The sequence below is a fragment of the Mytilus galloprovincialis genome, chromosome 3, assembly GCF_965363235.1.
Source record: "Mytilus galloprovincialis chromosome 3, xbMytGall1.hap1.1, whole genome shotgun sequence".
In the NCBI taxonomy this organism is placed as follows: domain Eukaryota; kingdom Metazoa; phylum Mollusca; class Bivalvia; order Mytilida; family Mytilidae; genus Mytilus; species Mytilus galloprovincialis.
In genome coordinates, this window is record NC_134840.1 from 106690298 (window position 1) to 106712516 (window position 22219).

Here is a 22219-nt window from a genome sequence, read left to right on the forward strand (position 1 = left end):
CAGATGCTCTGCAGGGCACAGCTTTATACGACCGCAGAGGTCGAACCCTGAACGGTTGGGGCAATTTCGGACACAACATTCAAGCTGGATACAGCTCTGAATTTGGATTGTGATTAAATAGTTGACACAGCATAGGTTTCTGACACAGAATGAATGTGGTCTACAAAAATGCTTATTTTGGCCCCCTTTTGCCCCTTTATTCCAAGACTGTTTGCCCCATAACCCATAAAATATATCCCAACCTTTTACTTATGGTATTAAACATTGGGGTACAATTTCAGAACAATTGAAATACTTATACACAACTTATTGTCTTGACACAAGACAAATGCTTGTTTTGGGCCCCTTTGGGCCCCTTATTCCTAAACCTTAGGGACCATAACCCCCAAAATCAATCCCAAACTTCCTTTTGTGGTTATAAACATTGTGTTAAAATTTTATTGATTTCTATTTACTTATACTAAAGTTATTATTTGGAAACCATTCTTCTTCGGACGATTTTGACAACGACGCAGACGACATGATACCGATATACGAACGCAAAAATTTTTGCGGTCGTATAAAAAGAGTAAAAATTATTCAAACATAACATCTGAAAATACTGAGTGTAAGTTATGTGGGGAGAAAAAAATAACATGTTACGGCAAATTCAGAAATTTTGTGGTGTTCTTATAATTTCAAAAATTGTGAAAACTAGATTCAAAATAGATGGAAAGCAACAAGCAGTGTGAATCTTCCCAGATTTAATATGCTTTTGGAAATTACCCTAATTTCATAAAATAATGCATGCATGTATTATTACGAAGCCTTGACCATTGGCAAATATGCAAAATCTAATTTATGCGATTCCAAAAAGTTTGTGAAGGGAAATCAAAACCGATATTGGGAAAGCCATTTTTGTTTTTGAGAAGTTTATTCCGTCACATTTTTGGCATTTAAAAACATCTCAATAGTTTCTGAATTTACAGATACCTGGATTTTTTAAATAATCAGTACCCATCAACCTGATACCTATATATATATTCTTATTCATACTATATATCTTGCAGCTAAGTACACATGTATCTGCATGTCATATTTGATATGATACAATACAAATCGTTTTAAAAGTCTATACACTTCTTAACATTTATTTCAATAACAAATCAGGTCTTTCTCATATACCTTTTGGTAATTTAGTATTGTAAACATCCATCTACATAACAACTGTTTGCATAAATAAAACCATCAAAGTATGTTATTTTTATATTTCACTTACTGAACATTCAGCTGGTTTAAAAATTTGGCACAATTTGTGGAGGAAGTAAATTACATTGAACAGTTGAAAAGTAGGATTTTTTAATGGTGGTCTTCAAATTTGTAACCTGAGCAGGTAGGGTAGATATTTTCAATTAAATATGTTACTAACTTCCATATTATCAATAGAAATATAATGTTATACTTTGATAATTTAAGACCTTAAAGTTCAAAGCAAAAATGAGGCAGTAAAACAAATGTTTAAATTTTCTTACATATAAATTTGAAAAGAATAATTTTAATATATCTGGTTTTAACACAGAACATACACAGAAACAGTTCAAATGGTTTAAATAACAAGCTGAGGGTTATCAACATTAGACATGAAGGTAAAAAATGTTAGAATTGAAAATAAACAATGTTAGAAACATAACATGAAAATAATACATCTCTATCAAATTTTTAATTTAAATCTTTTTAACTTGACTGCAACTATGATGGAACAGTTTAATAATTACTTTACATATGTCAAATTTGCATAATTATGACACAATAATACTGTAAACCAACTTATTTTTGCGAGCAATTTACTTTCGTGAGTACAAATATAACGCGAATTTAAATCGTCGCGGATATGAATTACTAGGATCTTTCCTTATTTAACCACCTCAAGAACATTTAAACATCACGAAATTAAATCGCCGCGAAGTGGACTTGAAAGGGCTAAACGCGAAACAAAGCATCAGCAAAAATAAGTTGGTTTACAGTATGCAAGTATATGAGGTCAAGGTTTAAGTTCACATATTAAACTCTCTTACTCAGTTATAACAGTAGTCACCAATCAGCTGATAAATAAAAGACCTTATTTCAATTTCTACAATATATCAGCAGTTACTAAGCAAAATGTTAAAACAGACTTACTTTGATATGAAATATCAGAATTATGACAGGGTGCCGTAGATTTATTAATCTTTGTGGTCTTGTGGATACCATTGTTTGTCGGATGGAATACAACAAAAATGGTATAAAATGTGAAACCAAAATGACAAAGATTAGGCAATAAATGGGAAACTATAGAAATCAAATATTAAGCAAAATTTGTTGAAGATAAGCTTTGCCAGAATTAACACCCTAGCTTTTGCAAGTTGCCAAAAACATTCAAAACTTACCATGTAACAAATTGTATATAAGATTATTCCTTATGACACAGCTTAGAATGTATATATGTAGCTGATATGTTTACATGTTGAAATTGACACACTTGATGTTATTACCTGTGTAGTTGATATAAATGATACAATTGATTTTTGGTTCCTGGTTAAGATGTTAAAATGACACAACTACTTTGAAGGTGTTGCTACAGGTGTAGATTTTATGCATGACACAGTTGATTTTTTAATTCTAGAGTAGATGTTATAAATGACAGTTGATTTGTTGTTGTTCTTAGTGTAGATCTTGTTGCTGGAGCAGATATTTTATTATAAGACACAATAGATTTGTTGTTCCTAATGTTGTAAATGACACAGTTGATTATATGTATTTTCCCACTGTAGATAATGTAAATGACACAGTTGATTTGTTGTTGTTCCTGATGTAGATGTTTTATAAGACACAATTGATTAGTTGTTTCTGGTGTAGATGTTCAATGACACAGTTGATTTGTTGTTGTTCCTATATGAGTTATGGCCGATGAGATCACAGAGGTAATTTGCTGCTAAAACTACAGATGATGTACTGTTATACAGGTGTACTTCTTCCTGATTCCTCACAGCCATTACCTGTAAAGTATAAATAAACATGATGACATGTCATACAGGTATAAGATTCTCCATTAATAAAGATGCAATTTTTTGTTTTACTAGTCTACTTCATTCCAATTCTTCACAGTCATTATAACCCAATCACAAAATTATGTGAGTTTAGAGTCTCTTTCCTAAATTAGAGAATATATTTTTTCCAATATATGTTTTGTAATTTTTCACTTTTTGGACATATAGTGCGGTGACTGAAGGCAGATTTTTTTTAATTTAATCTCCCCACCGAACACACACCTATATAATATATCATTGGAAAGAGGAAATCGTGTACTATAATAATATGCCTGTCGTCAAGACTTGATATGGTCACATTTTTTTAAAATTGAGGTCAAAGGTCATATGTAAAAATCTGTGAAAATTTGGGAGGGTTTCAATTTTGACATTTTTTTATATTTCTAAACTTTACCTAAATACAAATGATACTGTTTTGGCTTTAGTAATGTTTGTTATTATACATAAACCTTAATCATTGAGATTTTTTTATCAAAAAAATGCATAAAACGACGTTTTATAAACAAAACTTCAAAAATCAAGTTTTCAACCTATAAAATGTTTAGAGCACCTTAACCTTATGACAAATTTCAAATTCAGGTAAACATCAAGTGTCATGCAGGACAATACTTTAAAATTATTTTTTAATCCATCATATTGGGTGAGGTATGAAACCAAAGCAATAGAACACTACAGTCAAATATGACCTCAAATTGAATTTGCGGATACTTTATTTTTTTTTTAAAGACTACTCGTTGCTTTTGTTTTTTTTTCACAATTATTACTGCTTCCATAGTATTATCTGTTGTTGTGTATTTTACTCTGGTTAAAATCTATTACATTATAGGTTTTGTACCTATATATCCCCCTTTTTTTCCTTGCAACGTACCACAAACTTCAAAAGTATTCCATATAAAAAAAAAGAAGATGTGATATGATTGCAAATGAGACATAAATTAACTTACAATTATAGGTCCCGTACGGGCTTCAACAATGAGTAAAAAATTGAATTCATACTGCATAGTCTTCAATTCCCGAAACAAATAATGTAAAACAAACGAAAAATCTAACGGCCCGATTAATGTACAAAATGAATAAGAAACAAATAGAAACAAACGACAAACACTGCATTACTATCTCGTGACTTGAAACTGACACATACAGAATGTGGCCGGGTTAAACTTTTTTTAAGGGCGCACCAACACTACCCTAATCTGGGTATACCAGTGCAACAAACTTTATACCAAATCAACCGTTATCTTCATCATCTTCATTTTCATAAACCGTCACAAGACATGTTTTAATATTTCTACTCATTTTACTCATGGCCACATGTCTGCACATGAAAGGTTCTGCTCACAGCAAACACGTTATTTTGAGTTTTTCTTTACAAGTATAGACAAGGTATTGTAGGAAGTCCGAAGACATTTGTTCCTAAAAAAATACCAGCTTCAAACCATCCCTATCAATTCATCCAAGATTTAACAGAGATCTAAAAGGGGGTTTAGGAAGGTGTGATGACATCCATATGCGTGTCTGTAAAGATGCTGAGGAAACATTATACGAGATGAACACACCATCTTGAATTCGCTCAATTTCATGGTTTGCAATACATTAGATAGCGTAGCACTTTACTTTAAGAAGCATAACGTCCATTGGCATTTAATGTTTCAACAAGGTGTTTTGAACTAAACTCATGGTACATTTGTAAAGCCAATCCTAAATAAAAAAGAGTAAAACAAAATTGGCCACACACACGATTGACTTAACAATTTCTTAGCATTTACGCAATTGCTCTGGTGCCATTTCCTGAGAATAGTCTTGGCTGTATGCAGTTTCATCGAGTAACTATAAAATGAATTGCAATAAATACGAAGGCATTGACTGAATTGAAGAAGGAAGAGACAATTCATCCGAAGTTGGGTATTCTTCTTTAGAGTTTCGATGTCTTTTCTAAGTATACTTGCAGCGGAAGGAAATATCTGTCCGTTATGTGTGTCTATTACCGTTGACATTGCGATTTTGAGGTCAGTTTTCAATTGCCTAGCAGCTGATATTGCATCTCAAATAGTTATTTTGCTACTATATATTATGTTATATTTGCCTTGAACTTGTTGTTTGACAACTGAATTTCTATAGAAATCAATAAGTTTAGAACGCATGTTAAAAGTAGAATATTTTAAATTAGAGTAGATCTGTATTTATCAAGTAACGGTGTCACGAGGAATGACCATTAAATCGTTGTCAATAGCCAAAATAAAATTAGTAAAAGCAGTATCGTGATCTGAGATACTGTGGATTCATTTATTTTCGTGGGTACCAATTTTCGTGGTTTGAGGAAAACTTACATATTCGTGGATATTTAATTTCGTGGTTTTGGCAAAGTCTCAAATCATTCCTTTAGCAAATTTGTTATTCGTTGGACATTTGAATTCGTGGTTCTCCTGTATCCACGAAATCCACGAAAATTGGTATCCAACGAATATTAATGAATCCACAGTATCTGCTTCCACGGGTTTGGATTTTTTTGGGGTCTTTTCTCGTTTTTAGCAAATGATTTGTAATGCAACCAAAATGACAGAGTGCTTGAAGTTTAAAAGATGGACAGAAAAAGTATTTCAATTTTAACTTTGTCTGACACGGATAAAAAATTCTTCATACGCTCATCTGATTCAAATTTGCGTAGTGTTTTTGATATTTCTAAAATGTTTTGTTGCAACAAAATGTACAAGCGCTCCAGTTGAACGACTGCATTCTAGAACGCATACAAATACTCGAAACTGTGGGACAACAGTCTGATAATTGTATGTCGTCATTAAATATCAGATAAGAAGCTTCCTAGCTCTAAAAGGGGGCACAAATATGTTAACTTTTGTAACCTTTGTAGCATGAACGATGGTAAACTGCCTGCACGGAGTTCTTCGAATTAACAGCTATCGCATGAAATCAAACTCGACTGGAATTTTGAGTCAATTTAACCATATAGGGAAGTCGATTTTAGTATCTGCATCGAAAAAAAGATTGGATGAGGTGAACATGTTTCATGAAAAGGCACTTGTTTCTGTCAATATGGGGTTTGCTATCCATATCCGTACGGGTGATTTTTCGTACGGGTATGGATAGTAAACCCATATTGACAGAAACAAGTGCCTTTTCATGAAACATGTTCACCTCATCCAATCTTTTTTTCGATGCAGATACAAAAATCGACTTCCCTATATGGTTAAATTGACTCAAAATTCCAGTCGAGTTTGTTTTTTTGCATATTAAGCACTGCATAAAATTGAACGACTTTATTCTTTTCTTTTGGACTTATTGGAGCAAGTTGCAACGGACTTCACATATCACGGAATATTTACTGAAACTATCCGTCAATTATTTTGATTTTACAATAAGACTTTTCTGACAAGTATATTTGATGTTTTGTAACAAAAAAATATAGAATATAAACATATACAAACAAAGTATGTGGCATATATGTGCACTTTAATTGAAAATATGTGTATATAATAGCGAAAAAGGTAGTAATTCCATCTATCAGTTGAGAGCAAATTATTGACTAATACACAAAATGTGTCGGAAGGCAAGTGATTAAGTTCCGTGTTGAAGTTGAAGTTTTTAGTCCATTCTTTTTCCATTGATTTCTTGAGGTTTTTTTCATATTTTGGTTCCGAAAATTTTATCACTTATTAGTTTTATGAAATACTATATGCTTAAAATATCATGGGATAATTTTTATTACTGCTATGAAGAAGAAACCAAAGTTTGTGTCTGAATTTGCAATTAAAATTACCTCAATTTTAAACAGTCCAAACTTCGCAAATTTTATAGATTAGAAGAAAATAAAATAATAAATAGAATATTTTGACATATAAAAATGGCTTCAGGAAAAACTATTTCAATTAAATGTGAGAAAACATACACATTTTTTCAATTTGAAAAAGGGGGGTTGAAAATCTCAAATATACTACTAGTCATTAAAACGACTTTTTAGAAAAATGTGACCGTACGAAATTCTGACGACAGGGCAAAAACTAAAGAAGACATATTTGTCTTTAAGTTAAGACCATTTTTAGCCGTGTGTTATTTGGGGAGATTAAACTCGCGATCTAGACGACTTTTTACACTTCTGTCACCGCACTAATATTGGCTGATATTAAAATTGAGAATGGAAATGGGGAATGTGTCAAAGAGACAACAATCCGACCATAGAAAAAACAACAGCAGAAGGTCACCGACAAGTCTTCAATGTAGCGAGAAATTCCTGCACCCGGAGGCGTCCTTCAGCTGGCCCCTAAACAAATATATATACTAGTTCAGTGATAATGAACGCCATACTAATTTCCAATTTGTACACAAGAAACTAGAATTAAAATAATACAAGACTAACAAAGGCCAGAGGCTCCTGCCATGGGACAGGCGCAAAAATGCGGTGGGGTTTAACATGTTTATGAGATCTCAAACCTCCCCCTATACCTCTAGCCAATGTAGAAAAGTAAACGCATAACAATATGCACATTTAAAATTCAGTTCAAGAGAAGTCCGAGTCTGATGTCAGAAGATGAAACCATAGAAAATAAACAAAATGACAAAAATACAACAGACTACTAGCAGTTAACTGACATGCCAGCTCCAGGCTTCAATTAAACTGATTGAAAGATTATGATTTCATCATATATCAGGCACAATCCTTCCCGTTAGGGGTTTAGTATCATACCATCATAACATATATGAGAAGAACATAATCCGTGTCATGCCAACAATTGGTTTTTGAATAAATGTGTTTAGTTCCGATGCAAAGACCCTATAAGTGAATCAATATGAATGCCAAAATATGCAATCTTTAATGACCTGACAACAGTATCGTAACTATATCCCTTCTTAGTAAGTCTATTTAAAGGTTTTGTTAGTTTCTGAGGTGAATACTGACATTTTTGTGCTTTATGAAGAATATTTCCATAAAAAATTGGATGTGAAATACCTGAACGTATAAGAAGTCTGCATGTTGAGCTATATTTACGAATGATGTCCTTATACTGATGATAAAATTTAGTAAATGTTTTGACCAGTTTGTGATATCGAAAACCCTGGTGTAATAATTTTTCAGTAATACATAAATTTCTCTCGTTAAAATCTAAAACATTGTTACATACACGAGCGAATCGTACAAGTTGAGATATATAAACACTGTAAGATGGTGTCAAAGGGAACGTCACCATCTAAGAATGCTCCTGCTCAAGCCTTGAAATTTTCCAAGTTAAAATGGGCATTACTCTAGAACGATAAGAGACTCACTGCCAAAATTTCAAAATGTTTCTGCTTGTTGTGGTTCTTACCATTGTGTTTCAGTTCAAAACATTGCATGAGGCAAATATAAGTGGGGAAGCGAAAAGTGGGACAGATGGAAAGACTTACAGTTATGGGTTACTCCTAATGCCCTCGCTGCCTACTGCAGGGTCATCAAAATTAAAGGGATGGTTGGTCAGGATTTGTTTTTATTTTAAGTTATGATCTGGAAAATATTGTGTTTTCAACAAGCTAAATTTTTGTAGTATATATAACGCTTACGGAAACTTACTCCATATGAAATTTCAATGGACAAAGTGACATGTTCAATGTATTTGTTATGAACTCCATTGCATATGTTGATGCAAAATTACTTAGCAGTTACAACAACTGATATGCTGGCGAACAATTTTTGAAGATATTGTTACTACTATTCAACATTTTACTACTCACTGGTTTTAAGTTTATCCATGGGTCCCCATATCCTTACAGTTCCATCATCTGAAGCACTAGCTAACATTCCTGGAAGTTTAGAATTCCAATGAACACAATTAACAGTTCGTGAATGTCCTTCTAATGCAGATATAGGCATCTCACGTCTTAAATGCCAAATGTATACTTTATGATCTGGAATATAAAAAACAAGTGAAACTGCGAGCTACTGCTCACTGATGATACCCCCGCCGCAAGTGGATAATATTAATAGTGTAAAAATATGCAAGTGTTCGGTAAACAGGAAGTTGTCGAGTGATGAATCTGAAAATGCATCACACGGTATAGCTGACTTATAAAAATCCTGAAACCAAATTTCAGAAATCCTTGTATTGTAGTTCCTGAGAAAAATGTGACGAAAATTTTTTACTTGGTTATCATGTGTAAAATCATACAAGTGTTCGGTAAACAGGAAGTTGTCGAGTGATGAATCTGAAAACGCATCACACGGTATAGCTGACTTATATAAATCCTGAAACCAAATTTCAGAAATCCTTGTATTGTAGTTCCTGAGAAAAATGTGACGAAAATTTTCAACTTGGCTATCATGTGTAAAATCAGACAAGTGTTCGGTAAACAGGAAGTTGTCAAGTGATGAATCTGAAAACGCATCACACGGTATGGCTGACATATATAAATGTTGATACCAAATTACAGAAAGGGTGGATGTGTAGTTCCTGAGAAAAATGTGACGAAAGTTTCATGGGACGGACTGACTGACGGACTGACGGACTGATGGACGGACGGACGGACGGACTGACAGACAGAGGTAAAACAGTATACCCCCCCTTTTTTAAAGCGGGGGTATAATAAAGATTATCTAGGTTCAAATTTAAAAATATCATTTATACTGCAACTGGTACTGTTCAATACTTACTGCAGAATCGATCGCAACCATCTCAAGTGTGTAAGCCTCATATATTTTTTTTGGGACATTGACCAAGTATTTTATAAGAAAATAGAACATTTTCTGAAATTCTAGTTTTGTATTTCTAACATGATTAATTGTAATGATAATCTATATCTATCTAAAATATCGCAGCAAAAGATTGGTAAAGTTGGGGTTTTTTTTTCTAAAATGTTCATTTCATCAAAACAGTTGTTCACTTGGAAATGTTTATAATTTCTGTAAAATTATTTAATAAATAAGCATTATCAGACAAACTTGATGATATGAAAACATATAATTATTGTTGAATGATATTTTTTTAATGTTGAGTTGATGTTAAATAAGTATTTTCTCAAAGTTCCAATCAACTATTTTTCTTATCATTATTCATATTTTGCAATAACCTACGTGTATGTCTAACCTAATAGTGAAGGAAAAAGAGACCATCAAATGTAACACCCCATCATATTATAGGTGAGGCAAAAAAAATCACTTACCTTCACTTCCACTAGCTACAAAATCTTGATTTAATCCCCCAAAGCAGGAATGTATTGTATAAAATCCTTGCGTCACTCCTTGGAATTTTCTTAATAAAAGTTTATCCTTAATATCCCATAAATGAACACCCTAAAATGACATTACAATAATATTTAACTGCTTGACGATATCATAAATATTTGTTATCTTAAGATTATTTATATAGAATGAGCCAAACATGCTAAAAATACATAAGGACTGTTCCTTAAAAAAAACATATATGGGTCTAAGGGAAGGCACTTTGAAGTTTCAACCATAGGTGAATGTTTTTGTAGTGAAAATGTAAGAGAAATTCTAATTCTGTAAAATTGCCTGCCTTCACTGCATTTTTAAATGGAACTGCCCTAAACAATAGATATACCTTATATGGCATTTTTAATCTGTAATATGAAGATATGGTATAAAACAAAAGTTATATTACCAGTAATACTATAACAAATATTAATTATTATATTTAAACTTTATCTCATGTATTTTATACATGAATCACATATTTTTTAGTTTAAATCTGATTACTGTTCTTTGTTAAAAATATTGTTTAGATCATTACTTTTCTTGCCTATATCAAGGACAAAAACTTTCATTTACAATACACATATATATCACTGTTAAACACAATAATATTCAACTTTTCAAAGTTAAACTGGAGTAACATTTTTATTCTCTTTTTTCAAATTCAAAACGAGTCATGCAAGAAACACTTGAAAATGGAAATCTTTACCTCTACTCTGAAAAGCTTAAAAGATATTTATATCAAAATAAGAAGATCTTTAAAAATTAAGTAGCAACTAAAGGTTTACATATTAATATGATCATTGGAAACATTTCCCTTTCTGAAGTTATTAAAATAAGAAAGAAAAAGGCAGTTTTAAACTTAAAATGCTTATTCAAAAGTTTGAATTTGAAAATATTTATGAAAAGTTTACCTCTTTGTGGTAAAAGGTATATACACATGAATGAAAATCATGATTAAGATTAACTTTTGAAATTAAATATTATGCCAAACTTCACAATTTTAAAACTGTGAAATACATAGAATATATGGCACACAGAATTAAGAACTATATTCATGCACTCTTGACTTTTGATCTAAAGCACCAATTAAACTTAGTTCTCAGTAAAATATTAAGTGCACAAATTTCTTTTCATCAAGTTTTAAAATAGCCCTTAAGGTGGTACCTAACACTACAGGGAGATAACTCTGTAAAATCAGCAGAACGTTTTAACGACATTGTGTTCATAAGGGAATATAAAGCTTCTCAATGATTAAAATAAATTTTTGTCAAACTGCTAAATAACCAGTGTAATTTTTCTGATTAAAAGGTTGGTTCAAATTTTTTGAAATTCTTATATTTTTGTCAAAGGGTCAAAGTAAATACTTTGTCAAAATTTTAAGAAAATTAAACGAGCCAAATTAATTTAAGTTAAAGTGTTAGGTACCACCTTAAATATGTCAGCATATGAAGTGAAAACAATTTTTCAAGTTTAGCCTGTAGAGTCCTAACTTACCTGGGTTGCTACATTTAACAGTGCTAGTCGTCCTGGTTCATTTAACGTGAAAGACATGATTGGCTGATCTTCTTGAATTCTGAAATTCAAAAACCATGAAACTAAGAATATTTTTTTTCAAATTGTAAAAATATTATATCGCATGAAAATGGAATAGTTTGTAAACAACTAAAAAGAGCATAATCTAAAAGAAAGAAATAAGAAGTTGCTCTCCCTGTTGTGCAAGCTAAAATCACTATCTTTATAAATAAAATCCTTAGATTAGTTGAAGCTGTGAATAATCCAATGGAAAGATCCTTAAATTGGTTGTGGATTGGTCAATGGTCTAAATGAATCCACTGTTAAGTATTAGTAAGTGAAAGGTCATGAAAGAAAGTTTTTTGTTCTATTTTATTTGTTTTGTTCACCGTTTTTACTTTTTAAGTATCAAAAATGTAGTTTCTTTTTTTTTTTTGATATTATAATCTTGAAAATCTGTTCCTATGAATCTATTCTCCACTGCTTTTTGCTTAATATCAAATTTATATATAATATCGAAAAATAGTTTAATAGGGATGTATACACTATAAATTTATTCCAAGATCTACGGCTTACATATTAAAGTCTGTTAACTCATCAAAGTTATATCCCCTAATTCTATGGTGGGTATCAGCAGCTAATACATATTTCCCGTCCACCTGGAACGCCATACTTTGTACACGTACACCCTCCCAGGAATCCATAATGTTCCCATCTAAATCCTGAAATAAACAATCAAATCAGGCAAAGTTTTATCATGTAATCTAAAAGGAATCAAAGCCATCTTTTTCCTGACATTAATATACATGGAGAAACTTTTATGAAGTGAAAATGGAGGATAGATTTTTTACAGAAATAAAAATTTGATGTGATTTTGTGTCAAATGTATTTCCTGAAATTGCTATAATTAATCCTGCATTTTCTTTTCATTCTTCAGCTATTGCAATAATAAATGCATGCACAAATTTACAATAATATAAATAATAATAATAAATTCATTATTTAAAGAGGGTAAACTCAGTTAGTTACAATAAACTTATCTTCCCTGAGGCCCTCACATACAAATTACAATACAATCAAAACAGATATTTACATACATCACCTCCAAGTAACCATAATGTTTCCTTCTAATTACTAATTAAAAAAATATAATTAATTAACATCATGAAAGCCTTACATGTGTTATTTCCTAAGAATCAATAGTATTTCCATTTGAATTATTAAATAAATAAAAATTTCTCTAAAAGAATCCAAATATACCCGCCATAAAACACATTCCATTTTCTAATATGCTCAATGTTTAAATCTAAGTCCTTAAAATTACATACAAAGTATAATATATAAGCTTTGTCCTTTGGATTGCAAGGGCTTTCACAATTTTTTTATAATGGTTGAAAAGGTTATCTTACACATTGATAAAACTGTCCTCTAATTCCACCAGTAACAAACTTCTTCCCATCAGCATGCCAAGCTGCAGTAGTTAAACTATCTTCTTGAGACTGACTCATTTTAAAACGTAATGTTCCAGTCTGAAATGAAATAAAAGGGTTAAGTAGTTCATCAAAAAGTTAATTTTGTTTTTCTTGTTCTTAAAAAAAAATATTCGCTACCAAACAAATTATTCTCTCTTTCTTGTTTGTATAAAACGATGTGTTATAGTTTTCAAGAATCAGATCTGAATCTTTAATAAAATATATTAAACCACTTCCTTGATCTATATAATCATCCCTGGTCTTCTCACATCTGGCAATATCCCTTATGCAAATAAGAGGTGTAACTGCTGTACAAATGTGTAAATATGAGCAGCCACATCCAGTCATAAAGTGGGCTTTAAATATGATGTCTTCATTCTATGCATGTTAAAGAAACCATGCAACAACTCTTTAAGGAGTTTCTAGATGGCCTACTACAATGCAATAGTAAAACTGTTTTACTATTGTTAATCTCATTTTTAAGTGGTAGTTGAAAACCAAAACCTTCATCCTAGTCTACCCACATCACAGAACCTATCTTTTTTTTATTTCTGGTTAACAATAATGTTGAAATATTAGTCTCTAAGTGTTGAGCAAACAATGTTTAATCTATTATCTATCAGCAAGAAATAATGTCTTTAAATATCATAGTGGGTCTCATTTGGGTTTAAGCGTGACGCGGGATTGCCGATTTGTTGTAAGCGTGACACGTGAAAGTCAAATTATTGTGTCGTGAAAACGGGAAATGAGATCTTGCGGGACCCGGGAAATGACAGAAAAATAAGAATTGCTTACGTAAATAGTGTAAGCGGGATACTGGAATCTGACAAAACAGTAAGCGGGATCTGGGATCGGAACCCCCCAATGAGACCCCCATCATAATACTGTAAATTCTGTAACTTTGAAACAGTTTTTAATTATAGATTTATTAAGATTGAAAAGGGATAGGTTTTACTTACAAGTCTTTGATACTATTGTTTGAACAAATGTAAACAGCATTTCCCTAAATTGCAATAACCAGTGTGTGCAAATGTTTCTGAAATTACAGTACCTCTATATTCCACATCCATAGATCTGAGCAGTCGTCAGGACCACAAGCCACTATATGTGTACTATCAGGACTCCAGGCAATAAATGAAACACCATAAGCATGATTCTCAAATGATCGTCTGTGTTTAAGTTCATATGTGACCTGAAGAAAAGAAAAATTCAAAATATGCAATCAACTGTTTTTTTATTATTACCACATAAGATGTCATGTATATTACTTTAGGTTTATGATGCATCAATAATTACTGAACATTGCATCTTTACTACAGAATCATGTTCATGATGTTGTAGAATGTTGAAGACTCTCAAGAGTCTTTTAAAAATAGTTACAGCCAATGCTGTCAGACTTAAGTTTCCATTTTAAAACAGCTGAGTGTTATTAACTTTTTTCTGAAATATATTGAATTTCGTTTACAAAAATATTTATCTATTTAGCTTGAATACAAAATATAGTCATTTAATCAGCTCATTTCAATATAAAAGGTCATGCATTTGACAGTACTGCTTCGCACAATCATTGTAGACAGATTACTTGGGCAATATTTAACTGAACTTGTTTGAAGAACAGCATTGTAGAATTAGCTTTCAATCTTAAATATTTTTGATTATGAATTGATTTTTTGTCCAATTTGTATTTTGAGCTTTATAAAGGCTTCTTTAAAGGGTTCCTTGACTATAAAGTTTGAAAAAAAAGAATATCCAGAGTTTCAGTGTTTTTTTACCAGTAAGTCTACATTTATAAGGTTAAACAAAGTTCATTTGGCTCATTTTTTTTTTTTAAATCTGAGACTCATATCAGTTCATGTTTATACTAAATGTGATTAATAGATGTAGTTTTTTACCATGTCTATCTCCCAGATGATCAAGGATCCATCTTTTGATCCTGTGGCTAATTTGGTGCCATCTGGTGAGAAACGACAGAACCAAACTTCATCACAGTGGTCAGTTAATATCTGTATGGTGGTGGACGGAAACTGCTCTCTGTAAATATAAAATTAAAAACATTGTTAAATATTAATAAATACAAATCAACATTTAGATATCATTAATATACATTTATCAAATATATGACTTTGGAAATTGATAAATAAAGTGTTGCAATGTTTATGTCTATGACTGAGATAAAACACTAAAATTAATGAAAAATACCTAGCTGAAAGATATAAACCAAGAAAATGACTATTGACTGATTCCCATCACAGGGAAATGTTTTTGTTTGAGAACACTGAAATAACATTACCCAGAATACATTGTTAAATGCAGGTTATTGTTTTATTACAAAAGTTCAGCAATCATGTTTATTGTGAAGTTTCTTAATAAGCAGAAATCTTGGATATTACTGTAATTGCACATCTAACATGTCTAATGATCTCAATACCACACTTTAATTTCATAGGTGTATCCCATTAAATATTTACGTTTGTATTCCCTTCATTTTGTTCTGAAAAATATTTTTCATACAAATAATTTATTTTATTCATAAGTTCATTCTATTATTACAAACAATTACCTGCTACAGACATGGTCAATGAGCAATGATACAGCGTCCAGATTGTTGTCAATCTTGGTATTGTGATATGGACATTTATCTTTCTGTAGTTCTACCGCTTGGTTAAGTAATGTCAGCAGACGTCGAGGAGGTAACATGACGGTTGGTGGTAAGAAGGCTATAAAATATATAAAGTATGTTTGTATATAAATAAGGTTGAAAATTTGTAAGGTAGAATACTTGTATGTGTTAAGCCTACACTACTTAAAAGCACTATTTGGTTTTAATTGAATTTTCACACGAAAATTAGAGTAAAATTGAATAATTTGATTATGGGTAAATTTCAGCAAACTATGAGGTCAGTGCCACATGGATTGGAAGTTGAAATGAATTTACTATTCTTATATTTTAAAAAAGACTGGATCTGGGGTGAATCTTGTGTAGTAAAATTGTCTAAAAAAGCTGAACAATTTCAGAGAAATAAACAGCAAGAGAACAATTATTTTCAAATTATGCTAAAAAAAATCTATAAATGCCTTCCTAGAAAATTTAAGAATAGGTTTCACAAAGTTGTCGTATTGTATATAGCTTTTTCAGAGCTAAAGCATTCATTTCTACCAAAATTGTAAAATGATGTCAGATTCAAAATCATAGATAGCACATACTATTCAAGAAGATAATAATAATGAATTTAGAAAGTTATGTTACAACAACATGCATGGAGTCTACTTACATTGTAATCTTTCTATCAACAAAGATCTAGAATCTACTCCTTTACCAGTCCAATTGGCAGTCTTCCTTAAATCTTCAGCATTACAACACATCATATATCTGTCAAAAGATTTCAGGGGAATAATCATTTAATATAAATCAAGAGTAATAGAAAAGAAAGGAGATAGTGTTTTAATTCAGGAAAGACAATACCTACACGAATTTGAGAAACTCTAGTAAAAAAAAAGCAACACTTTATTACTGCTCTTCATCTTAAAGTCACAGAGGTGACAGAGCCAAATGTTCATATCAGGCTTTGGCTCTGGTTTGAAAGTTGTGTATTTATTGTATACTGTGTTGTTAGTTTGCTGTCTCATTGAATATTGTACATTCATGTGTATTAATTACCATTCTGAATAAGTATGTAAATTTAAGATAGTACAAATTTAAAGGTGCATTACTATCTAAAACAGGTAGCCTAGAATATAACTGACTTACAAGTTGTCACATAAAATACATTGGTAAAGACATCTATCTAAAGTTGAAAACTGAATGTCTTCTATTTGGCCTTTTAAATTTTTTTTGATTAGAGCGTCACTGATGAGTCTTTTTTTAGACAAAACGTGTGTCTGGCGTAAATATAAAATTTTGATCCTGGTATCTATGATGAGTTTATTCTGATTATATTGTTCATGTGTTGTTGGGCAGATGTCTCACAGATGCATACCGTATACCTCCTTTTGAAACTTTTCACAAATTACGTCTAATACAATCTCTTTAAGATCAGGTCTAAGACAATAACTTACGAGCTAAGTTCATGAACTCTTTCTGTGTTGTATTTCATGGGTGTCAGTTCATGTCGGAGACAATGTAGAGCCTCCATCTCACGACCATCTTCTAGAAGCTCCAAATACTTTTGTTCTAGTATCATGAACTTCATTTTCTATAAATTGAAAAAAGACATGTGTACAGTTCAAAATGAAATCTTCATACATAAGCTGCAATTTACATGAAAATATGTTTCTTAATATAAATGTCACATTTAAACTGCTTTGCAATCCAACAGCATTTAATACAATAGACGTGCTATTTGAGTAGTTAGTTTGTAGTGAATTTATGAGCATTTATTTAGTCACTGACTGTATAGAATCTTTTCTGTAACATTAACAAAGGGTTTTGCTTGAATCTTATCAATGACTTAGCTTAGGATTAGAGATTCACTGAGTTTTCGTATCATTCAACTTCAAACTCATTAAATGTACAGGCAAAACAGTAAGAACTATCTAAAGCTTTAAAATATACTGTTTGAAGAAGAAATGACATGTTTATATTGCACACCAAAATGTATATGTACAAATGTATCTATACTCGAATAAGTGTATTATGTACATTTTTTACAAGTTGTATATACTTACAATAAGCCCATGTGAAGATTCTATCAGAGATTTCAAGTCCTCCAGGTCAGATTCAGCCTAAAATATTTAAAACAATTTTAATGCAACCATCTTCAAATAAAAATTTGAATTTGTTTTTTTGTTCCATACTGGCATGAATAATTAAGATAAACATGTATTTTATTAACATGTAGTAACAAGTAATGTTTACCTTATTATGATTAATTTGAAGAGAAAAGTTCTGCTGGTGATGATGTTAATAAATCATTGCATAAGGTCATGTTTTTCTTGGACTGTTTATACTAAATTCATTATTAGTTAGATGTGTACTGATTGATATCTTAGTTGTTATTTTTAAAGTTTTTGAATTAGCTGTCAGTAACTGTGAGTACTTTCAGATCTTTACTTTTTTTGTTGTGGGATGTATATAGATATGCTTTTTGATTATCGTGATTTTTAATGTAGTAAATATATACAGGTATTTGTATGACACTTTGCATGCAGCATTTAAGGGTATAGCAAAGATGAATTAATCGTTAGTCACTCAGATTCATGACAGTTGAGGCGACATATTTCCATGTTGACTATTATTATGTGAGCTTGCTGCTTGCCCATTATCAAACTTGGTGATCCTGCTAACATCTTCATCGAAATTAAAGCATAGTTTACTTTCTAATGACCATAATATGCTATCATCATAGTTAACCTATTGTTGAAAAATTACCATCTGGACTTAAAAAGTTTATCCATCAATATTTAATGAACCATGTTGTCATTAAAAGTAGCATTTATCAGAATGTAATCCTTAAAATTGCATTCTTTCTATACCATTGTGACACAGGACGTAAACACATATGTTAAAAGTTAAACATTTGTACCCACCTTAACCCATTCGCCATCCATGACATGAGACCTGAGTCTGGCAGCAGCTGGATGTTCTAACATACATCCTGATTCTTTAATCAACTGTTCAGCTGTTTGGCTAAAATGGAGATTATAACATCAATTTATAATAGTTAAGCAATGAGTCACTTTCATTTTTTACATTTTTGTAAATGTGTTTTATTGCACAAACTTAAACAGCAGTGGAACTATAGTAAAATGATTGCCTGCAGTTCTGAAGTCATTTTAATTAAAGTGTGAATAGGTGGGGTTGTTTTTATAATAACCATGATAAATAACCATCATTAACGATACGTACAGTGTATCTAATGTCAATCTTTTACTGGGTCACAATGTCTTGTAGAAATAGAAACCGTAATTCTGAATTTCTTATTTTGAAAGAATCCCATTCTTTGCATATTTTGGCCTTTATTTGGATCTGCAGGTGGTGAACATTACAATTTAGGATACCTAGGAGTCTAGAACACTGGGTATGAGAACGTGCAACTTCAGATGTGCCAGGGTTAGGTAAAAATAGGCATACATTTATAGTAAAAGTTAAGCCTTGTATACCTTACAATACCCAGTGCCAAAAGAGTGTGGTACCATACAAGTATAAGTCACACTTTGACATTTAAAAGTTCCTTGTGCTTTAACCCTTTTGTTTGTGGATGGTGACTTGTGTCCACACCCGCTGATGGTGGGACACACATATCCATGTTTTCATTTATACAACCTTCTCAACATTGCTGTATCCCTTTCAAATAAAGACCAAAGATTTTCTGGCACACAAAATGCAACCTAAAAACCTACTCTATCTTTTCTTTAAGTGTAAAACTAATAAATAACCCCTCTTAAAATCCTTTTATTCATCATGTTCATGGTGTTGGAATAGGTAAGGCCATTTGGATTTCATAGGGGAAAGTGTCAGGATTTTTCGCTGGACAGAAGATTCATTGACACTTGTTGCTATTCTGACTTTATTATTTAGCGTGGCTTTGTGGTTTAAAATTTGCAGTAATAATATATAAAATTTCATTTCTTACTTTCTGTATATTTTGACCATGTTGACATGGCAAAAATTGAGTCTAGTCTTAAAGTCTTTTTTCAATAGACCTCCAAGAAAATAAAATGGTAATTACATTTACATGTACCATCTAAAGTTTACAAACGAAAAAATTTTGGGGTTCCATGAATAGATAAAGTATAATTAAGCAAAAACTATAAATAATTTGTAATTTTCAATCTTATACACAATAAAATTGCTGCTTTACTTCTTATCAAAAAACCTTGTATGATTTCTATCTTTTAATAGTACAGAAATAAATATGACCTAAAAAATGACCCCCAAAAGAACCCCTTTTGGTAAAATAAATTACCAGTTAGTTTAATATGCAAATTTACTTTCATCATTGATAGATATATATTATATATACACACAAATTACTTATCATGTAATTAAATGTCCCTTTTCATATTTCTGTGATTATTCCATGACTGTAATTTCAAGTTATGTTATTTATCATTTGTTGAATAATCAAAACATTGACAACAAAAATAAGTCCTTACTCCAATCCAAGTCCTCTCAGATGTTGAGCGATTAATCTAACAATGTCTTGGTCAGTTTGAGACATGGGTTTTGTTTGAGAAGGATTGTCGTTATGCTGTCCGTTTGGTACTGTCAGACAAGCTCCGTTTTGTTGAGATGTCGATGCAGGTTCCCCACTTGTTCCATTGTGTTGTGGACAGCCGTTCGACTGCATATTCTCAGCAATTCGCTGTTTTTTACGCGGTGGGGGCGAAAATCCACCGTTTTCAGAGTCTGACGAGGATGCCAGTATTGTCTTTTAACCTATCTGTTCCTCGCAGAACCATATAGACTGTCAATAATACCATAAATTTACTAAGAATTAGAGCACCCAGTTCCTTTCTATTCCTAAGATTGTTTTGCTTCGTGACGTCACATTTTGAGGATGCCGGGAAGAGAAATTGTGTTTGCACCCCGCGAAAATTCAAAGCAGTGCTCGTGTTACTTTTGTAAAAAAATGTAAATCTATAACAAAATGCAACGAACGAATTTAAAATTAACCATTTGCTTTTCGTGACATATCTGAATAGAATATTCGTCAATTTAAAAGAATAATTTACAAATATGATTTTCATATATAAAAAAGTAACTTTTTACTAGATTTTTTTTTTCATAGGTGAACAAAATAGTTCTACAGTAACTCAGCACCAAAAGGACTTGTGGACAGGAAAAAAGTTTTACTGCGGCCTGCAGGAATATTTAAAATTAAAAGAAAACAAGAAATACAACGGTTTTGAGGGGAAAAAAGGGAAGGACTAATATTAATTTATAAACATGTTTTGTTGATCAGCACACGATGAATGGTTTGAAAGTGAAAGCCCACTAACTTCAAAAATCACACATCACACTCCCACTTAGACTACTGTTTGAAATGAATTATTGAAACAACATAATATTTTATTCAAGTAATTACCAACTGAGGTAATTCAAGTTAGATATTTAAACGTAACTTAAATTTAGATAGAAGTTTTCTATACCACAAATAATTTAAAGATTGAAACAAAACTAAAAATAATTAGATCACATCATGTATATCACACTTCAATTTAGGCTAAGGTGTCTTAGTTGCCGAGTTGTCTATATACTATATATTACTAGCCTGTCAACACAGATGTTGTGAGTGCAATTTTGCCAAATCTCACAAGTGGCAGTTGCACTCGCTACAAATCTTAATTGACTTGTTAGTTTTTCTAGCTACCAAAAGTTGGTGGTTCTTTCCGGCTTTCTCCATTAACAAAAACTCAGTGATTGCCACGAAATACCACAATTTGTCAATAGTGCTGAAAGTGGCGCATTGAACACCAATCAATCAATCATGCAACTGAACTTAGGTTGCTGTTTGGGATAAATTATTGAAACATTTTTGTATCTTATTCACCAGCGCCAAGCAGGCCTCAAAAGATCAAATGTATACGAAGATGGACACACCTGACACGAAAACACTTATATTGATATGAAAGCTAGTATGTCCCATATCACCGAAAAATGCACGTGCATAAGATATATATAGCATATGATTCATCTCCGAAAACAAAGTAGACAAAATTATATTATTCACGTTTTGAAGGGAAAAGCAACTAGGTTTTGAGCAGAACTCCCTCGCCTGTTTCTGTTCAAAATTTTAACAGTTAAGCATGTCACTAAGCCATTGAGTTACTAAGAGGTCAAGGTCATACATAAAAGTAAAATAAATAACATAAAAAGTTACTCGAAACATGCCAGATGAACTTGTACATCATACACGAAATACAGCTACTCGACATACTATTCATAATATATTGGAGATGCAGACTTGACCATGAACAGTTAACCTCAATCACTGTCGGATCAATGAAATGAGGTCAAGGTCTGGTGAAAC

At 31.6% G+C, this 22219-nt stretch overlaps 1 protein-coding gene across 1 annotated transcript; it reads right to left on the reverse strand.

The window, feature by feature from the left end:
* Nucleotides 1-683: 683 nt before the first annotated feature.
* LOC143069704 (WD repeat-containing protein 26-like) lies at nucleotides 684-20727 on the reverse strand. Its single transcript, XM_076244476.1, has 14 exons — nucleotides 20343-20727; nucleotides 18774-18873; nucleotides 17913-17969; nucleotides 17304-17440; nucleotides 16520-16617; nucleotides 15808-15964; nucleotides 15140-15278; nucleotides 14299-14439; nucleotides 13185-13304; nucleotides 12352-12497; nucleotides 11758-11836; nucleotides 10209-10338; nucleotides 8784-8957; nucleotides 684-3014 (listed from the first exon to the last, which is right to left on the reverse strand). The coding sequence occupies exons 1-14, from the start codon at nucleotides 20534-20536 to the stop codon at nucleotides 2974-2976; spliced, it is 1713 nt and encodes a 570-aa protein (XP_076100591.1). The 5' UTR covers nucleotides 20537-20727; the 3' UTR covers nucleotides 684-2973.
* Between the last annotated feature and the right edge of the window lie 1492 nt (nucleotides 20728-22219).